Source organism: Parasteatoda tepidariorum, chromosome 7, assembly GCF_982258835.1.
Source record: "Parasteatoda tepidariorum strain Cologne lab strain chromosome 7, Ptep-v5.0, whole genome shotgun sequence".
Classification (NCBI taxonomy): domain Eukaryota; kingdom Metazoa; phylum Arthropoda; class Arachnida; order Araneae; family Theridiidae; genus Parasteatoda; species Parasteatoda tepidariorum.
Genome location: NC_141761.1, coordinates 106,236,096 through 106,253,576, shown reverse-complemented (window position 1 = coordinate 106,253,576; position 17,481 = coordinate 106,236,096). Strand labels below are relative to the sequence as shown.

Here is a 17,481-nt window from a genome sequence, read left to right as displayed (position 1 = left end):
AAATATAATAAAGTTGATTAATATAAGAAAGTCCGATTTTTCTATTACAGGAATTTACATTCCTTGGTGTAGAAAAATTTGTTTGCTACCTCTTCGTCATAGTGTTATAAACTGTAAGACGTGCAAGAAAGTATTCTTCAAAAATTGAAAATTTTTTAAAATGATGTAGAATTAAAATTTCCTTACAAAAATTAAATTATTGCGTGTGATGTGTATTTGGTTGAACATTTATTAAGATGATTTTAAGACTCCTGTTTTAACTCTCCACGTGTCGGTATCAAACCTTGGACTAAATGTTCTTACAGTTAGGTATTTTTTTTTAATTAATTTTTTTTAACCGTCGTTGAACAGCAGACCCAATTTTGGGTTTACGAATATTAATGTTCTACTCTGCAGCCTTGTTATTTTGAATCCAATTCAAAAGACAAGGGAACTTCTCGATCAATTATTGGGAGAAAATTTGCCTTTGTGGAGGACTTTTTGAATGAAACTAATCCGCATTTGCATTACATGGAGAGGAAAAACACAAAAATATCACATTGGAAGTTAGGTATGGTTATTTAAATTGCTCAAATCATTTTAGGTAAAGAATTCTCTAAGTTTTTTACTTAGTTACAAGCTTCATGAGGTAAAAATTTTATATACCAAAATTTAATTTGAAAAAAAAAATTTGTAAAAAATCAACCGTTACACTTTTTTCTTCACTTTTCTATATTAATTGCTATTAAGTACATATTTTAAAAATATGACAATTAATAATTATTTCTGAATAAAAAATATGACAAATAAAAAAATTTCTAAACATAACAAATGTAAAAACAAGAAAATTATGACTCATAAACAAATTTGAATTCAGAGATAAAATTCAGAAATATGATTTGTGAGAACTATAATTTAAGAATAAGAAATATAATTTTCTATTCTGTAATGCAGCTTAATTTTTATTTTTAATTGCTTTTAAGTGCATATTTTAAAAATATAGAAAAGTAATAATTATTTTAAATTAAAAATTTAACAAATATCATAACTATTGATAATTATGAAAAATAATCAAAGCTTAATTATTCATAAATAATATCTTAAAGTGACTGCATGATTAATAATATTTATTTAGCATGCTGTCACGGTAAAAAAAAAAGTTTCCATATTACTTGAAGTTCAGTATGGGATTAATATGAGGTTCCATATGAGGTTCTAATTGCGATAAAAACATAATTTTTTCCCGATTTGAAATGATTTTTGAGTAACAAAAAGAAAATTTGAAACATTTTAGTTCTTTTATGACCAGAACCCCTTAAAGGGGGAAAAAAGTAATTTTTGATCCTAATATTTGTCTTTTGAGTAACAAAAAGAAAATTTGAAACTTTTATTTTTTTTTATGACCAGAACCCCTTAAAGGGGGAAAAAAGTAATTTTTAATTCTAATATTTGTTTTTTGAATAACAAAAAGAAAATTTGAAACTTTTTAGTTCTTTTATGTATGTATATACCAGATAATGATAATTTCCCGTATTTTTTGTATTTGATAAAATTCTCTAAAAGAAACTTGTCTCAACTTGTCAGTTATGTTGTCAGTTTTAATGCCTTTTCTTTCCTTAAAATGCCTTTTCTTTCAAAAGTTTCAATATCGTAATTTTTTTAATAATATCGATTATTTTGATAAATCTTTATATTTATTACAGTGAGCAGCTTCAGAAATCTAAATCTTAAAAGTATAAAATAACATGGAATTGTTTTATTTTGTTGTTTTTAATGATCCATCGAAATGATCTATTAGAATTAAAAAAAAATCTTAACTGTCACTTCAGCTTACTAGTCGAAAATGTTATAATTTATTTTCACAACAGAAATGATGATATTTTTTATGAACCAGCAAGACTGAAATGAAACAGTTACATCAATTTTCTTAGAATTTTACTTTTACGTTCAGAAAATTACACAGCTTATCAAAGATAGCCTTTAAGGAACTTTTTAGAAATAAGTTATACCTTTGAAAGTTATTTATTTGTTCTTTTTTTACGGCATTTACAAATAAATTGCTTATATTACCCACTTTTAACATTATTCTCTGTTATTATTATTATGGCTATAATAATTTTATGTTAAAGATTTAAAATTAAGAATGTCGTTCCTTTATTAAGTAATCACAAGATATTACTTAATAATTTAGCATTATTTGATAAAAATATAAATACCGTTTAACAACAAAAAGCTGATAAATAAATCTTTTTAATAAGTTATATTTTCTTTTAAAATAGACTTCATTATAAAACTGTGCTCTCTCAAAACATGCAGGTTAAGAAATTTATACTAAATAACTGTTTTAGATCAATAAGGAAGAATTTTCGTATTATTGTTAAATAATATCTTTGGCGACAAATTTTTAAAGTGACTATAGTTTGGAGATATTTATACAATAATAGATGTAGTTGGCAAAAGTAATAGTTAAAATGAAGTGAGTTTCTAGTAAAGGTTAATTTAGTTCATTCAAATTTCAAAATTCAAATTTTTAGGTCTAAATCAAACTTACATAGCAAGCAACAATATTTGCTTAAACAATGGATTAAATGTCAACATAGTTTTTTAAAGTGGTGGAATTTAATTAGATTCAAAACGGTGAAACTATATTTAAAAAATTGTAAAAAATTAAGATTAGGAAAAAGTTATAAAAAAATATTTGTATTTGAATTGTAATTGAAAGAAAAAAAATTAAATAAGTAATCGAGATAAAATCTTGCTGAAATCGAGGTTTTACTCTAACATAAAAAGTTTTTCGAGTTAGCAAATCAATTTAAAAAAAAATTTAACAAACTTTATTTGATTATAGAGAAACTTTAAATTTATTTTTAAATGAATAATTACTTTAAATGAATAATTAATTTAAATGAATTACTTTTATATGACTGCATAGTAAAATTTTATAAATTTAAATACTTTGGTTATTATTAGTTCTCAAAAAAATCAAATCAAAATATTAAACAATTCAAGATATAGTTTGAAAAGTACATGTTAAATAAAATGATAAAGCCATTTTGAAAGTAAATAAAGCCGTTTTAAAGTTTAAAAAAATATTTTTTTTAGTTTTTCTAAGAAACGAGAAAAAGAATAGGAGAACGAGAAAAAGACTAATTAGAGATGTTGAGTGAGTTGGCACCCGCGAGTTGCAATCCCCATTTTCTTCGACAGTGGTCAGTCAATTAGTTTCGGGTTACATGATTTAAGGTCTCATTTTTTTTTATGTATCTTAAATCAAGTGATTATATGGTGAGCAAATTTTGTTAAGGGCATAACAAATTGGAAACATCAGCAAATGCTTAAATAATTTGTAATATATGAATCTCAAACATGCTATGTCGCAACTACAGCGAGAGAAAAAAGAAACGAATAAGGTCAAGCAAAATAAAAAGTATGTAATTCCACTCACTTATAATTGTCAATTAAAACGACATAAATGAAGAAATTAGAACATTAAATTTGAAAGAAGAGTAAAATTCGATTACTTTTTGAAATAAATAAATATCAATTAGCAATTTGAACATAATCATAAAATCTTGATTGGAAATGTCACAAAGAGCGCACTATGTTTCAGATGATCATACATTTAATTCATTGAGCATAAAATATGTGAACCAAAAATATGTTGAACAAAATTATCTTAACCATACAGTCTGTTCCAGACGCAACTGCGTGAACGCAGATGCGGTGATTATTTATTATATTATTTATTATATTATTTCTTACATTATTCTTTTGTTGGCAACATGTATATATTCTTTGTGTACTTTTGTGATAGTAAAAGAGTTTGTTCCTTTTGATACTTGTTTTAGTGTTGATTGTAATTAGGAAACATTTACGTTTACAACCAACACATTTTGGTGCCGAAACAACTCGGTTTAAAATTAAATACGAATCAGATGAATAATTTACGCAGTCACTCTTTTAAAAACTAACGAAACTTCAAACATCAGTATTACTCAATGATGGAGAAACCAAACGATAAAGAACTTGGCGATAGTCTGGCACTTTTGAAAAGAAAAAGAAGAACAGTGCGAGGTAATGTTACTCGATTTATTACTCAATTAAATTCCGATCTTTCTGCAACCTCTGACACTTTAAATGAAAATGTCGAATATATTACTCATCGGCTTTCCGATTGCTTGTTAGAAATGAAGAAATTGGATAACGACATTAATAGTTTATTAACAGATGGTGATTATGACGATGATATTATTCAATGTGAAGAATACGTGGATAATGCCGAACTCGCGATCTTTAAAGCAAAAAAATTTGGTAGTAGAACTAATTTTGAATATAATACTTTCCAATCGCCAGAAGTAACCGTTTCTCAAATACCTGTTACACAAGTACCCGTTATGCAATTACCCGTTTCTCAATCTCACACAGTGAAACTTCCTACTATTAAACTCGATACTTTTCGAGGTGATATTGAACAATGGCAGTGTTTCTGGGAACAATTTAAATCTTCTATTGACGATAATAATAGTCTATCATTAATTGACAAACATGTGTTTTTGCGAGGATATTTAGAAGATGAACCTAGACGTTTAGTCGACGGAATCAGTGTTAGTGCCAGCACATATGAAACTACGAAAGCTCTTCTTCAAAATCGATATGGCGACAAAAACAGAATAATTCAAGCCCATTTAGACTTTTTGGAAAATATTTCGCCAATACGTAATCCCACTCCTATTGCATTAAATGAAGTATTTATAGAATGCAACAGAAGACTAAACGCTTTAACGGCTTTAGGAGAGGATATCAACGCTTACGGGCGAGTTTTAGTTCCAAAAATTTTACGTGCCTTTCCGGATGATATTTGTCGCCAATGGATTATTTACGCAAAAAGAGAGAAAATATCTGAAGGTGATATGAATAAACTAGTGCAATATTTATCTGAAGAAGTAGAAGGTGCTCTCACAACACTAAAAATTCGAGGTGAGCAAAACTTTGATTACACATTTAAAACATCTACTGCAGCCTTGCATGTGAATTCTAAAAGGACTAACCAGACTAAAAAACCATCTCCATTTTGCTCCTTCTGTGAAATTAACGGTCACTGGCCGCAAGATTGTACGAACATAACTGATATTGATACTCGAATCCAAAAATTAAAAACCTCTGGTAGATGCTTCCTGTGTACTAATCGTGGCCATAGTATAAAAAATTGCCTTCGCAAAGATAAAGCGTTCTGCATAAGATGCAAAAAGAAGCACCATGTCTCTATTTGTAGAAACAACAGTTCAAATCAACCTAGCCAATCTATTTCTACAAATAACATAGATACTCGTACACCAAATTTTACTCACTTACAGACTGCTCGAGTATATATAACTGGCCCAACTGGTATTACTAAGCTTACAAGATGCATTTTAGATTGTGGTAGCCAAACCAGTTTCATTCATTCACATCTTGTAGACTACCTAAAATTAGATGTTATTAGCTCTGATTCACTTGAAATTCATGCATTCGAATCATCATCAAATCAGGCTCAATCGAGACGCAAAGTAAGATTGAAACTATCAAGTATTTGGAATCAGTCAGAAATTTATCTACATGCATTTGAAAGTCCTAATAGATATGCAGTTCATCCATCAGTTCCATTAGAGATTGCTTCTATGGCTCACAAGAAAAAATTTAGGCTTGCTGACCCGAATGATACCATTCAAGAGATGCCTATAGAAGTTTTAATTGGTGCAGATTTTTATTGGACAGTGGTTAATTCTGAGATTCCTTTCAGACTTTCGGAAACAATTGTGCTCATTCCATCAATCTTTGGCTGGATTTTGTCTGGATCCAGATCTCATACATCTGTCGCTTCTTTATCGTCAGTTCATAATATCAGCATCACATCACCATATATTTTGGATGATCAAGTTAGGAAATTCTGGGACTTAGATACTTTAGGTATTAAAGCCATGCAAGACAAAGAAATGTCCATTCGAAATTCTGAAATATTGGAAGACTTTCGACGCTCTTACGAAGTCCTAGAAAATCGTCGTGTTGTTAGATTACCTTGGAAGAAAGACGTTACTCTTTCTTCAAATAACTATCACGTAGCATCAAAACGCTTCAATACATTGTGCAAGAAGCTCCAAACAGATCCTAGCTTAAAGGAGATGTATGTTACACTCATGGAAGATTACATAGACAAAAGGCAAGTTGAAATAGCACCGGATAATCATGATAAGGAAGAAAATAGCTATTACATACCCCATCATCTAGTCATTAAAGAGAAGAACGCAGAAATTAAGGGACGGATAGTGTTTGACGCCTCTTCTCACACACCAGGCCATCCATCATTAAACGATGTTCTAGAACAAGGCCCCAACTTACTTCCAGAAATTTTAGCCACTTTATTACGATTTCGTCTTCACAAACAAGCAATTATTTGTGATGGAAGTCAGGCTTTTTTACAATTAACCTTGTGGGAAAAAGACAGATGTGCTACTAAGTTTCTATGGTTCAAAACCAGGAAAAATAATGATGAACATTTGCAGCTAGAGAATGAAATTGTGGTCTATCAATTTACACGTTTACCCTTTGGATTAACCAGCAGCCCATTCCTTCTTTCAGCTACACTTGACGAATTATCCTGCATGCACTCCAACATTTATCCCACAGCAGCTAAACATCTAAAAGGCAATATTTTCATGGATGATTTCGTTGTGGGAGTTGATTCAGAAGTCGAAGCGAAGACCCTATTTCACGAAATGCAAGAACTCACGAGTCTTATAAGCCTTCCCTTAGCGAAATGGAGTACCAACTCACAAGTTTTGAAAAACGAATGGAAGAAAGAAAAAATAAAGTTTAAAAGTAAGACTCAAGTCTTAGGTGTTCATTGGGATACAGAAGAAGATTCATTTCATCAAAATATTAAGGAGCATGACGACGATTTATTTAAGGAACCAGTCACTAAACGCTTACTTCTGAAAACAATCTCAAAGATTTTTGATCCCTTGGGAATTTTCTCACCATCTACTGTAATAGGAAAAATTATCTTTCAAGATACATGGCTATGCGGTATTGAATGGGACGAACTTTTACCCCCATCTATCGCATCAAGGTTTTCAAAATGGATTACAGACTTACCACATTTAAACAACATTCGAATCCCCAGATGGATTGGAATATCTTCTGCTGATGTTACCATTCACGTATTCTGCGATGCTTCGGAACGAGCTTACGGAACAGTGTTATATGTACGATTCACAGACGATACTAAATTTCATGTTCAAATGGTTTGCAGTCGTAATAGACTTTCTCCTCTGAAAAGAATAACACTTCCCCGCTTAGAGCTGTTAGCCGCATTATTGGGTGCTCGATTACTCCATTATTTTTGTACAGAAACTAAACTGGACAGGAACACAGCGACACTTTGGAGTGACTCAACAGTTGCCTTAAATTGGATACAAGGAGATCCAAATCGTTGGAAAACTTTTGTCTGTAACCGAACGAACGAAATTCTCAATTACACAAATCCAACACAATGGCGGCATTGCCCTGGCAATGAAAATCCTGCCGACCACTTGTCTCGTGGTGTTGCACCAACAGAGCTTAAATCATTGGATCTTTGGTGGCTAGGACCAACCTGGCTAACACAATCATCAGAGTTTTGGCCTTCAAAACAACTGAGTTACGCTAATCCAGATATTCATGCTGAACTACGTAAACCAGCTTCTCAATCCTTATTGATAACTTCTTACCAACCTCTTATTGATATATCGCGCTTCAGTTCATACAAAACTTCTTAGAGTTACAGCATGGATATTTCGTTTCTTGTATAACTGTCGATCCAAGCAACGCATTTCTATTGACCTCACATGTGATGAGCTTAACACAGCAAAAAACTATTGGATTCTTACAGTGCAAAAGCAATGCTTTCCGGCAGAGCTTAATGCTTTACAAAATAATTCCCCTTTGCCAAAATCTTCAAAAATTAGCCGTTTCAACCCATTTCTTCAAGAAAATCTCATACGATTAGGAGGTAGATTACAGTTCGCATCGCTCAAAAATGAGCAAAAACACCCTTTGCTTCTTGATGGATCTCATCCTTTTGTACATCTTTTCATATACTACACACATGTGAAGCTTCATCACTTAGGCGTTCAAATAGTACTTTCAGAGATTCGTTCCAGCTTCTGGATAATACGAGGACGTGAAGCCATTAAACGAGTGCTCTATAAATGTCTACCTTGTAAACTCTCACAGGCATCTAGAAGTCAACAAATCGAAGCTCCTTTACCTAGGGACAGAATTACACCTTGCCTTCCATTTACTACTATTGGCATAGACTTCGCTGGCCCACTTTATGTTCGTAACTTGAAACCTTTAAATACAGCCTATATCGCACTTTTCACTTGCTCAACTACTCGTGCTGTACATATTGAACTAGTCTCTGACCTCACTACTGACAAATTTCTCATGGCCCTAAAGAGATTTGTAGGCAGAAGAGGAATTCCTCATACAATATACACTGACAACGCCACTACCTTCCATGCCGCTAATAAAGAGCTATCCATTTTATGGGACAACTTAACATCGTCAAAAGTTCAGCAATATTATGCCCAGACGGGAATTAAGTGGAAATTTATTGTTGCACGAGCGGCTTGGTGGGGAGGATGGTGGGAACGTTTGATCGGACTAACAAAAAGATGTTTGCGAAAATCCCTAGGTCGAACCTTGTTAGATGAAGAAGGTCTTTCTACAGGAATTAGTTGGTGTTGAAGCCGCATTAAATAGTCGACCGTTAGTTTATGAACAAGGAAATGATGATCCTGAAGAATCATTAACACCATCCCATTTTCTTACCGGTAAAAGACTTACAACCATACCTTCACAGCCTGCAGCATCTAGTAGAAATCTGACAAAATTGTACAAACAACAACAGGATTTATTAGACGCATTTTGGAAGAAATGGTCTAAGGACTATCTATTGCAATTAAGATCTTTCCACCAAGTACGCAACATTCAAAAATCCTCTCATGTTCGTGTTGGAGACATAATACTACTTCACGAAGATGTAAAACCACGACATACCTGGAAAAGAGGATTGGTAACCGGACTAATTAAAGGACGCGATGGAAAAGTCCGCACTTGTACTTTACGATCTGATGGCAAGGAAATATCCCGACCCGTTCAACTGATCATTCCTCTTGAGGTTGATCAGGGTGGGGAGGATGTTCCAGACGCAACTGCGTGAACGCAGATGCGGTGATTATTTATTATATTATTTATTATATTATTTCTTACATTATTCTTTTGTTGGCAACATGTATATATTCTTTGTGTACTTTTGTGATAGTAAAAGAGTTTGTTCCTTTTGATATTTGTTTTAGTGTTGATTGTAATTAGGAAACATTTACGTTTACAACCAACACACAGTCTAAGAAAAAAAAATTTAGTTAGACAAGATATTTAAAGAAAATTATATGTTTAAATTGAGAAAAAAGAACCTTAATTTAAGAAAATTATTTAAAAAAATTTCACATAAAATAACTCTAAACTGCTATATAAAAAAAGGAAATAAAAGTTTAAGAAAATTAAAAGATTAGAATTATATAAAAGAGTAAATTGTTACGTTACACAAAGTGTACATGCGACATTATTATTATCAGAATAATGCAGTTCTGCATAAAATTTTAAGATAAAGTCATTTAAATCGGCGTCTGATTTTTTTAACCGTTTTACAATTGTTATTTAAAGGGGCAAATTACATTAAATATACTATTATGAATGACGGTTTAAGAGATTCATTAAATGATTTAGAAATTAACTTTCAGCTTCATGCACAAATTGGTGAATGAAAAAATTGTATTTAAAATGCATCCATCCGTTTGGTAAGCGAAAATATTAAATTACAGTTGTGAACTCACCAAATTTATTGCAACAATATACTTTTAATTTTAAAATTACTAATTTAATTTTAAATTGCTAATTTAATTTGAAATTACTAATTAAATTTGAAATTACTAATTTAATTTTAAATTACTAATTTAATTTTAAAATTACTAATTTAATTTTAAATTACTAATTTATTTTTAAAATTACTAATTTAATATAATTAATAATTTAATATACTTTAATTTTTTCAAAAAATGATTACTCGGAAAAATGATTTATGTTCACTTAATAGTATCATAAGGGAAATATTTGGACGTGGGAAGCGGAGGCACAAGTTTTCTTTTTAATACATATATTTTTAGTTGAATAATTTTGAACTGTTATAATGGGTAGAGAAAAGAAAAGCATTTATTGCAACTAATTCTGCAAAGCTCCACTGATAATTTTAATTAAGAGATCAAGGTGGAGTAACGGACTATGTCTTTAATAAAAGCATCTTTTTTTTAAAAAAAAAAGAAGAAAAAAAGGAATTTGCGCTTTGATAGAAACTATTTCTCCATGTCTATTTTCACCGTGTAACAATTGTCTAAATTTAGTAATCCTAAAAATGCAACAGATGGCGCACCAATCGTTATTTTCATGAAATAACCGTTCTTCCTTTTAATTTTAAGGAAATCAACAATTCGGAAGAAATCAACAGAAGTCGGAGGAATCAACAATTTTTTCATTAAACGGAAACATTTTTATAGCATTTTTTCAGGATGATAATTTTTCGTGATAAATGAAATACATAAAAAAGGATAAAAAGAATTTAATAACTCCAAGATTAATTTAGAATTTTAAGAAGAAAGGTCAAGTTATTTATTATTTTCATACATAAAAGTTCATACATCAAATGATAGTTATTCTGTGATAAGTTTTTTATTTACTTCGGAAATAAAAAGAAACTATTCATTTCTATTAATTTCTGTACATAAAACTTTGACTAATTTTCTGAAACACCTTTAACGGTGACAACGGCAATAACAAGTTTTAATAAAAAGAGATTTTGGTATTATTTTTTTCTAAATTTTTTTCTATCATTCTATAACTTTTCAGCACTACAGATAAAGTTAAATAAATGAAAGTATTTTTTGTTTCCTCCTAATAAAAGATATATACCCCAATTATAAAAAACAAAGGTGCACAAAAATAATATGTTTCTCTTAAGTACTGCATTACTTTCATTTAATCAACACGGAAGCATTTTCCTTTTTTTATGGCACGTGCTTAAAATCAAAGTACAAATAGCAGAGAGAGAAAGAAAGTAATAATAATCAGTCAAAAATCTGAAGGAAACAAAGATGTCTATGTATTTTTTTTTTAGATATACTCACCGAAAAAAATATACTTCTGAATAAGGCAAAAGCTGAAGTAACAGGAACATTAAATGTAAATCGATTGCCCTTCAGTTTTATGTTCATTATTGTATTATACTCGAATGCTTATTAAGATTTTTAGGCCTACATTAGTATTTCCTTCTCCAAATGATTGATAGAACTATAATGTTCACGATTTCCCCTTCTGTCCTAAAACTTGCATTATTATGCTAAAACGGAACTAATTATCGTTTTTTTTATTATTTTTTTTAGATATTTGTGAGGTAGTGATTTTGAAGTGGCTTCTTAAAATATAAACTGTTAAGTACATTTAAAAAAAGTGTCTACGAAATTTTGCAGTTAAATATGATAAAAATAAATACCTGGATCAGTTTTCGAAATTTGATTTTGAATAAAAAATATTACTAATTGAATACTTTCGTAGTTTTTTAAATCATAACTCTATACAAACGCAATTCAATTTTTGGCCTTTCAATCAATTGAAATTTTTCTACTATTCTTTAAATTAATTAGGAGCATTAACGTTCACCAAGAGCTAAAAATGTTTTGTAGGAACTATAATTCCTTTATTCAGTTTTTTACATACTTTAGCTGCAGAAAAAAAAAATCGCATTTCTAGACGATGTTCATTTACAAAAGATCAGTAATTTCTTTGAGTGCAAAGAAAAAAAACACAGTTCGATTGAACCAACATCGATATTTTTTGATGGTGTTTCTTTTTTAGATTTTAAAATTCTTTAACACAAAAGTAAATTATTTTTTGATGTTATTTTGAAATAATAATAATGAACCTTACTTTCGATGGCTTTTACTTAAATCTTCACGAATTCTTATTTTTATTATTTTTTTTTAAAACGAAAATTTTTAGGCTATTTTTAAGAAGAAAAACATATTTAAACATGTGGAAATTGAACTTAAAAACCTCATGATTGAAAAAAAAAAAAAAAAAAAAAAAAACAGATTCCCTTTGCGTAGAACTGCACTATACATGTGGGGCAAGTTGCTAACACTTTTTTTCTTCTTTGTACAAAAAATTTTTTTTTTCGTTTCTTTTCTTTCGTACTTCTTTTTTTCTTTCTCTTGCAAATGACAATGACCGTCTTCCTAAGGACAGAGCCGTCGTAAAGGTGGGACAAGCGGGACGTTTTTGCCCAAGGCCCCTCGTTAGTTTTTATTAAAAGTGATCTTTTGAATCATTGAAAGAATTTCTATTTTTCTTATAAATATATTTTTAGTGTTGTAAGAACGGCAATTTTATTTTTTCTTTAACATATTTGATCATAAAACGACTAAAGGTAACAAATTTTAATCAAGAGGTTTGAGAAATTACGTACTCGTAAATATGCGGAAACACGAGCATATTATGGGGGTTGGACAAAAATGTATAAACGATGTAAACTATGTAAAATACACTACCCTACAATAATGGAAGAGACACTTTCAGTTTTTAAAATTTTTTTTAAACATTTTTTTTTAAATTTCCCAAAAATAAGGATTATTTTGTGACTTTGCAAGTATTTAGTTCATGTGATTTTTTATACTTAGCAATATGGTTTCAAATGTTTGAGGGGGCCAACTGTAAATTACGAAAGTAAGAAAGTATTTTTTAACACCTTATGGCAAAAAATCAAGGAGTAGGCTTTTAACGTGCATTAATTACTTTAATTGTTTAAACTGCGCAAGCGCGGAAAAAATTTAAAAAATATTTTTCATAATTTTATAGTCAATTGTATATGGCAATTAATAAAGTCTTATTGGACTATGTTGAAAAATTAAAAAGTTTCAAGCAATTAATTAAGTAGTTTTTCTACTTTTTTAAAAGAAAGCTCAAAATGATAAGGGGTTTTCCTCAAATATCATTTTGTGTTTACAAAACAAGATTTATTAGAAAAGACAGGGCCAACACCTTCTTAAAGTATGATATATTTCAAACATTTTCTTTCCTTATACAATCACATTTTGATGTCCGGTTATTATAGGGCAGTGTAATATGCAATTACAAAATAAAATTTGTGGAAAACCCCTGATCATTTTGAGTTTTATTTTGAAAAGTACGAAAACTACTCATAAAATTACTTAAAACTTTTTTAATTTCTTAGATATTCAAATCAGATTTTTTTCTTTAGGTGCTCAATACGATTCACTATAAAATTAAACATTTTTTAAAAATTTTTTTCCTTGCATGCGCATTATAAAAGAATTAATTTAAATACCCATATCTTGCACAGTTTCTTAATTTTTAAAAAAAATTTAGGCACTAATTTTGTTATTAATTTTGAATTTCTCCAAAAAATTTTGTTTAATTTCATTGAATATTTTTTAAAGTTATAGCAAAAAAAAATTTTTTTTTCAATATAAAAAAATGACCGTATCTCCATAAATAATTAAGCTAAGTTAAAAAAATCTTATGCAGTTTCTGTAAATAACAATCAAAGTATTCGATACAAGTTACAAGTTTTTCGCATGGTTTTCTGGCACAGGGTGTACAAAAATACTTGTTTTCTTTTGTAATTTATAGTCATTCCCTCAAAACTTTGAGAGCTTTAAATTTTATTACTAAGTATGAAAAATTGCATAAACTAAACACCTCTATAGTTATAAAGTAATTTTTTAAGCAATTCTTGAAAATTTTAAAAATAATGCAAAAAGCTGAAACTGTCTCTTCCATTATTGGATAACTTTGTAAACGATTTTTAGTTTAGCTGCAAATATTACGGAAGTTTTTATATGGCAAAACTGTTCTCACGATATGAAAAATCATGCTTGAAGCATTTAGAAATGGCGTACTTCTTACCCATGGAAAATTTGCATCGTCCAAAATAAGCGGGGATCGTTTAAGAGCTTTTTTTTATAATACCATTATACTTTTAAAATTATTCTTATATAAATATCGCAAGCCTGTTGCATGATTTCAAAATTGCTGGTATTAAAGCTGAAAATAAGTTATTAATGTATTCTCCTTATTTTGGTCTATCCGAAATTTACTTGAGTAAAAAGGACACCATTTCTAGAAGCTTCAAGCACGATCTAGGTGGACCGTAAAGTAGTGTAGTTTTGAATATCGTTCAATAATGTATTCATCCTCGTTAGCACCAACCTTTAAATGCCGGATCGAAAATGAATCGAAAAAAAAATGAATTGGTTTTTAAGGCTAACGAATATTTAATGAGCCGAAACGACATTACTTCCCTGTCCCCTTAATAAATTGTGCTTACAGTTTTGCCATGTAAAACCTTTCAACAAATTTGATGCTAAAAAAAATATATACTTAAGAGTTAATGTAGAAGTGTTTCCATATTTCTGTCCAACCCCTATATTTTCTCTATAGAGAAAATAAAAAATAGGGCAGATCAGCTCAGTCCTAAATTCTCCAGGAAAAAATCATGTAAATTTATGCACTTATAAATTTGGTTGATTGCTGTATGTTTGTCTGTTTTAAGATTTTATAAAATTTACTTAAATTATTGTTTAAACAAATGAAAGTCGATTTAGATTAGTCTGAAAAAATCTGCCTTGTCAGGAAATTACACAAAAACAAAGATATTTATCAAAAATTTAAAAACATACAAATGTTTAACAGCAGAGTAACTTTCAAAAAACGATTTTTTGCAGTGTTTTTTATATCGTATTTTAAAATCGGCGTTGAACAGCCGACACAATTCTGAGTTCACGACTATCAATATTCAACAACGTGGCCTTGTATTTTTGATCTCAACTCGAAAAACAAGAATACTTCTGGATCAAGCATTGGGACAAACTAGACTTCGCGGAGGACTTTTTGATGGAACTAACCAGCATTTGAGTTACATGAAGAGGAAAACCACGAGAACTTCCCAAAGCTAGATCGATTGCAAGGTGATTCTAACCTGTGATCGGTCTACCACAGAGGCATCATCAGGATGGTGGTTGGTGCGAGCCCAGAGCCGAATTTGTATCAACCAGCCATCATTGGGATTCGAATCTGGGGCACCTTATTGGGAGACAGGCGCTTTATCCCCTGAGCCACGGCGGTTCTGTTTTTCTGATTTATATTGATATAATTTTATCCGCAAAATTAAATAGAAAAACTAAAATCTTTCAAGATCTGATGAGATAGCGGTCTTGAATTTTTCTTTTACAATTCGAAGGTATTTTATAATGTCAAGTAGAGAAAATATCAACCACCAGGTTATTAGTGAAAATTGAGAAAAAAATAATAATTTGAAGTATATTTAGAATACTTTTATTAATATTTGAAACTCAGTGGCGTAGCGAGGGTGGAGCAAGGGGGGGCATCATGCCCCAGGCGCTACTCACAGAGGGGCGCCAAATGGTCAGCAAAACAAAACAAAAATGTTGGATATTTTTTTATTTTTATTATAATTTATTTCTGGAAAATATATTTTAAATTTAGTGCCAGTGAAATATAATAAATGTTAATTCGTAAATAAAAAGGAACACTATCAAACTGTAATAATGTATTCATAATAGAAATGATGCGTCTTTTCTAATGTCAGGGCTGACTCGACCTGTGTCTGTCAGCACTTCCTTATGGCATCTGCGCTGTGTGGTTACATATATTATCTCCAAATATTTGCAGTGTACAAGGTACAAACATCAGTGTACAAAGTGTTTGTATGTTTGTACAGTGTACAAACATTCTTTCTATCAGAACACTATTTATTTTTATTTCTATAAACGCAAAGTAGCTTACGATTAACTTTATCGTTAAAGTATGATCAACTTTAATGATGTTATTGATAAATTTGCTTCATCAAAAGCGGAAAATTTATACATAGTAATTAGTTTTATTAATGTATTATAATCATATTATTAAATATATGTATTTCCTTAGAGATAATAAATATTTACTTTTTTATTGTTTTAAAACTGCGTATTTTTAAAATATTTCTTTATAAATATGTAAAATAAATAATAGGTATCTTTTCAACTAATTCTAGATGATCATATACATTTCAAAATCTAGTCCTATTTTCTCAACTAGATTTTTTGTCTCAAATTTAATGCTTAGCTTGAGCCTATGACTTTATTTATTTTACTTTATTTATTTATTACTTTGCGAGTATATTTTACTTATAATATTAGATGGTTTTCGAATGGGGGGGGGGGGCGCTAAAAAGGTATTTTGCCCCGGGCGCGAGTTAAGCTCTCTACGGCACTGTTGAAACTTCAAATTTTAATCTAGCTTCATATGAACTCACTTTTTTTTTTAACTTTAAAATACCTATGGAGAAGAGAATTTGTCCTGGAATGTTTCGCCAGCTTTATAGTATCCTCTTAATAGCATTCAACAATAAATTTTATTAATTATAAATCCGCCATAACAATTGAGAAAATACTTAGACTCTAACACAGTGATTCTCAACCTTTTTTTGGGGGCGCCACACTTTTTACGATTTTGAAATTTGACGGCACACAATGAAAAAAATTAGTTTAAAAGTTGTTTACATACCTATAATACACTGTGTTAAATAATTTGTGATAATAATTTTGAATGTGAAATAAAATAATATGTTCTACAAAAGAACGTTTATTAAGGGATTAATTATTTCTTTCGACTAATTTTTTATTAGTTAGCAGCAGTTATTTATTTATTTTTGCTAGTTATTAATTGTTAGCTTGTTTTCTATAGCTATTAGCTGTTATTTTTTTGTGATTTTTTGTCAACTAGTTTTTTTGCTGATTATTAATTGTTATCTTATTTTTTTGTTAGTTATCCTTTGTTAATTTGTATTGCATAGCTTACTTTAATGATTAGCTTTTATTTCAATTTGAAAGTTAATATTTAGCTTGCTTTCCTTTGTTAATTAAAAATTTTAATAATCATTAAATTTCCTACTTATTTCAACATTTCTTAAAATTGTCAAAACAATTTAAACACTTCCTTCTTATTTTAAGATTGTCTGAGACAAGACAAAGATGTTGACACGGTTAAAGCATGGAAAAATTATAAAATGTGTATATTTATATATATATTATATTTTATGTATATACACTTTTCTTTAATTTAAACTTTACTCGTAATAAAAAAAAAGCATTATAATTTTTATTGTATCATTTCTAATATTTGACGGCACACTTTTAGAATTTGGCGGCACACAAAAGTGCCGCGGCACAGTGGTTGAGAATCACTGCTCTAACAATTTGATGCGCATTAAAAAATAAGGCTTCCTTTGGAACTGGTGTTGCGTCAGAGCTTGGAGATTACGTAGCAAGGAGTTTAAGAATTAGTCGCCAAAAC

General features: G+C 29.8%; 2 protein-coding genes across 2 annotated transcripts; both read left to right on the top strand.

Annotated features, from left to right (window-relative positions):
• Positions 1–4,373: 4,373 nt before the first annotated feature.
• Positions 4,374–7,772, top strand: LOC147807370 (uncharacterized). Its single transcript, XM_087168909.1, has one exon. The coding sequence runs from the start codon at positions 4,374–4,376 to the stop codon at positions 7,770–7,772; it is 3,399 nt and encodes a 1,132-aa protein (XP_087025035.1).
• Positions 7,773–8,707: 935 nt separating this feature from the next.
• On the top strand, positions 8,708–9,220 carry LOC147807369 (uncharacterized). Its single transcript, XM_087168908.1, has one exon. It carries the CDS (start codon positions 8,708–8,710, stop codon positions 9,218–9,220), a length of 513 nt encoding a protein of 170 aa, XP_087025034.1.
• Positions 9,221–17,481: the final 8,261 nt, after the last annotated feature.

Bases quoted from the DNA above. Each gene is read 5' to 3' on its own strand.
- LOC147807369 (XM_087168908.1), top strand. From the start codon at position 8,708: ATGAAGAAGGTCTTTCTACAGGAATTAGTTGGTGTTGAAGCCGCATTA.
- LOC147807370 (XM_087168909.1), top strand. From the start codon at position 4,374: ATGCAATTACCCGTTTCTCAATCTCACACAGTGAAACTTCCTACTATT.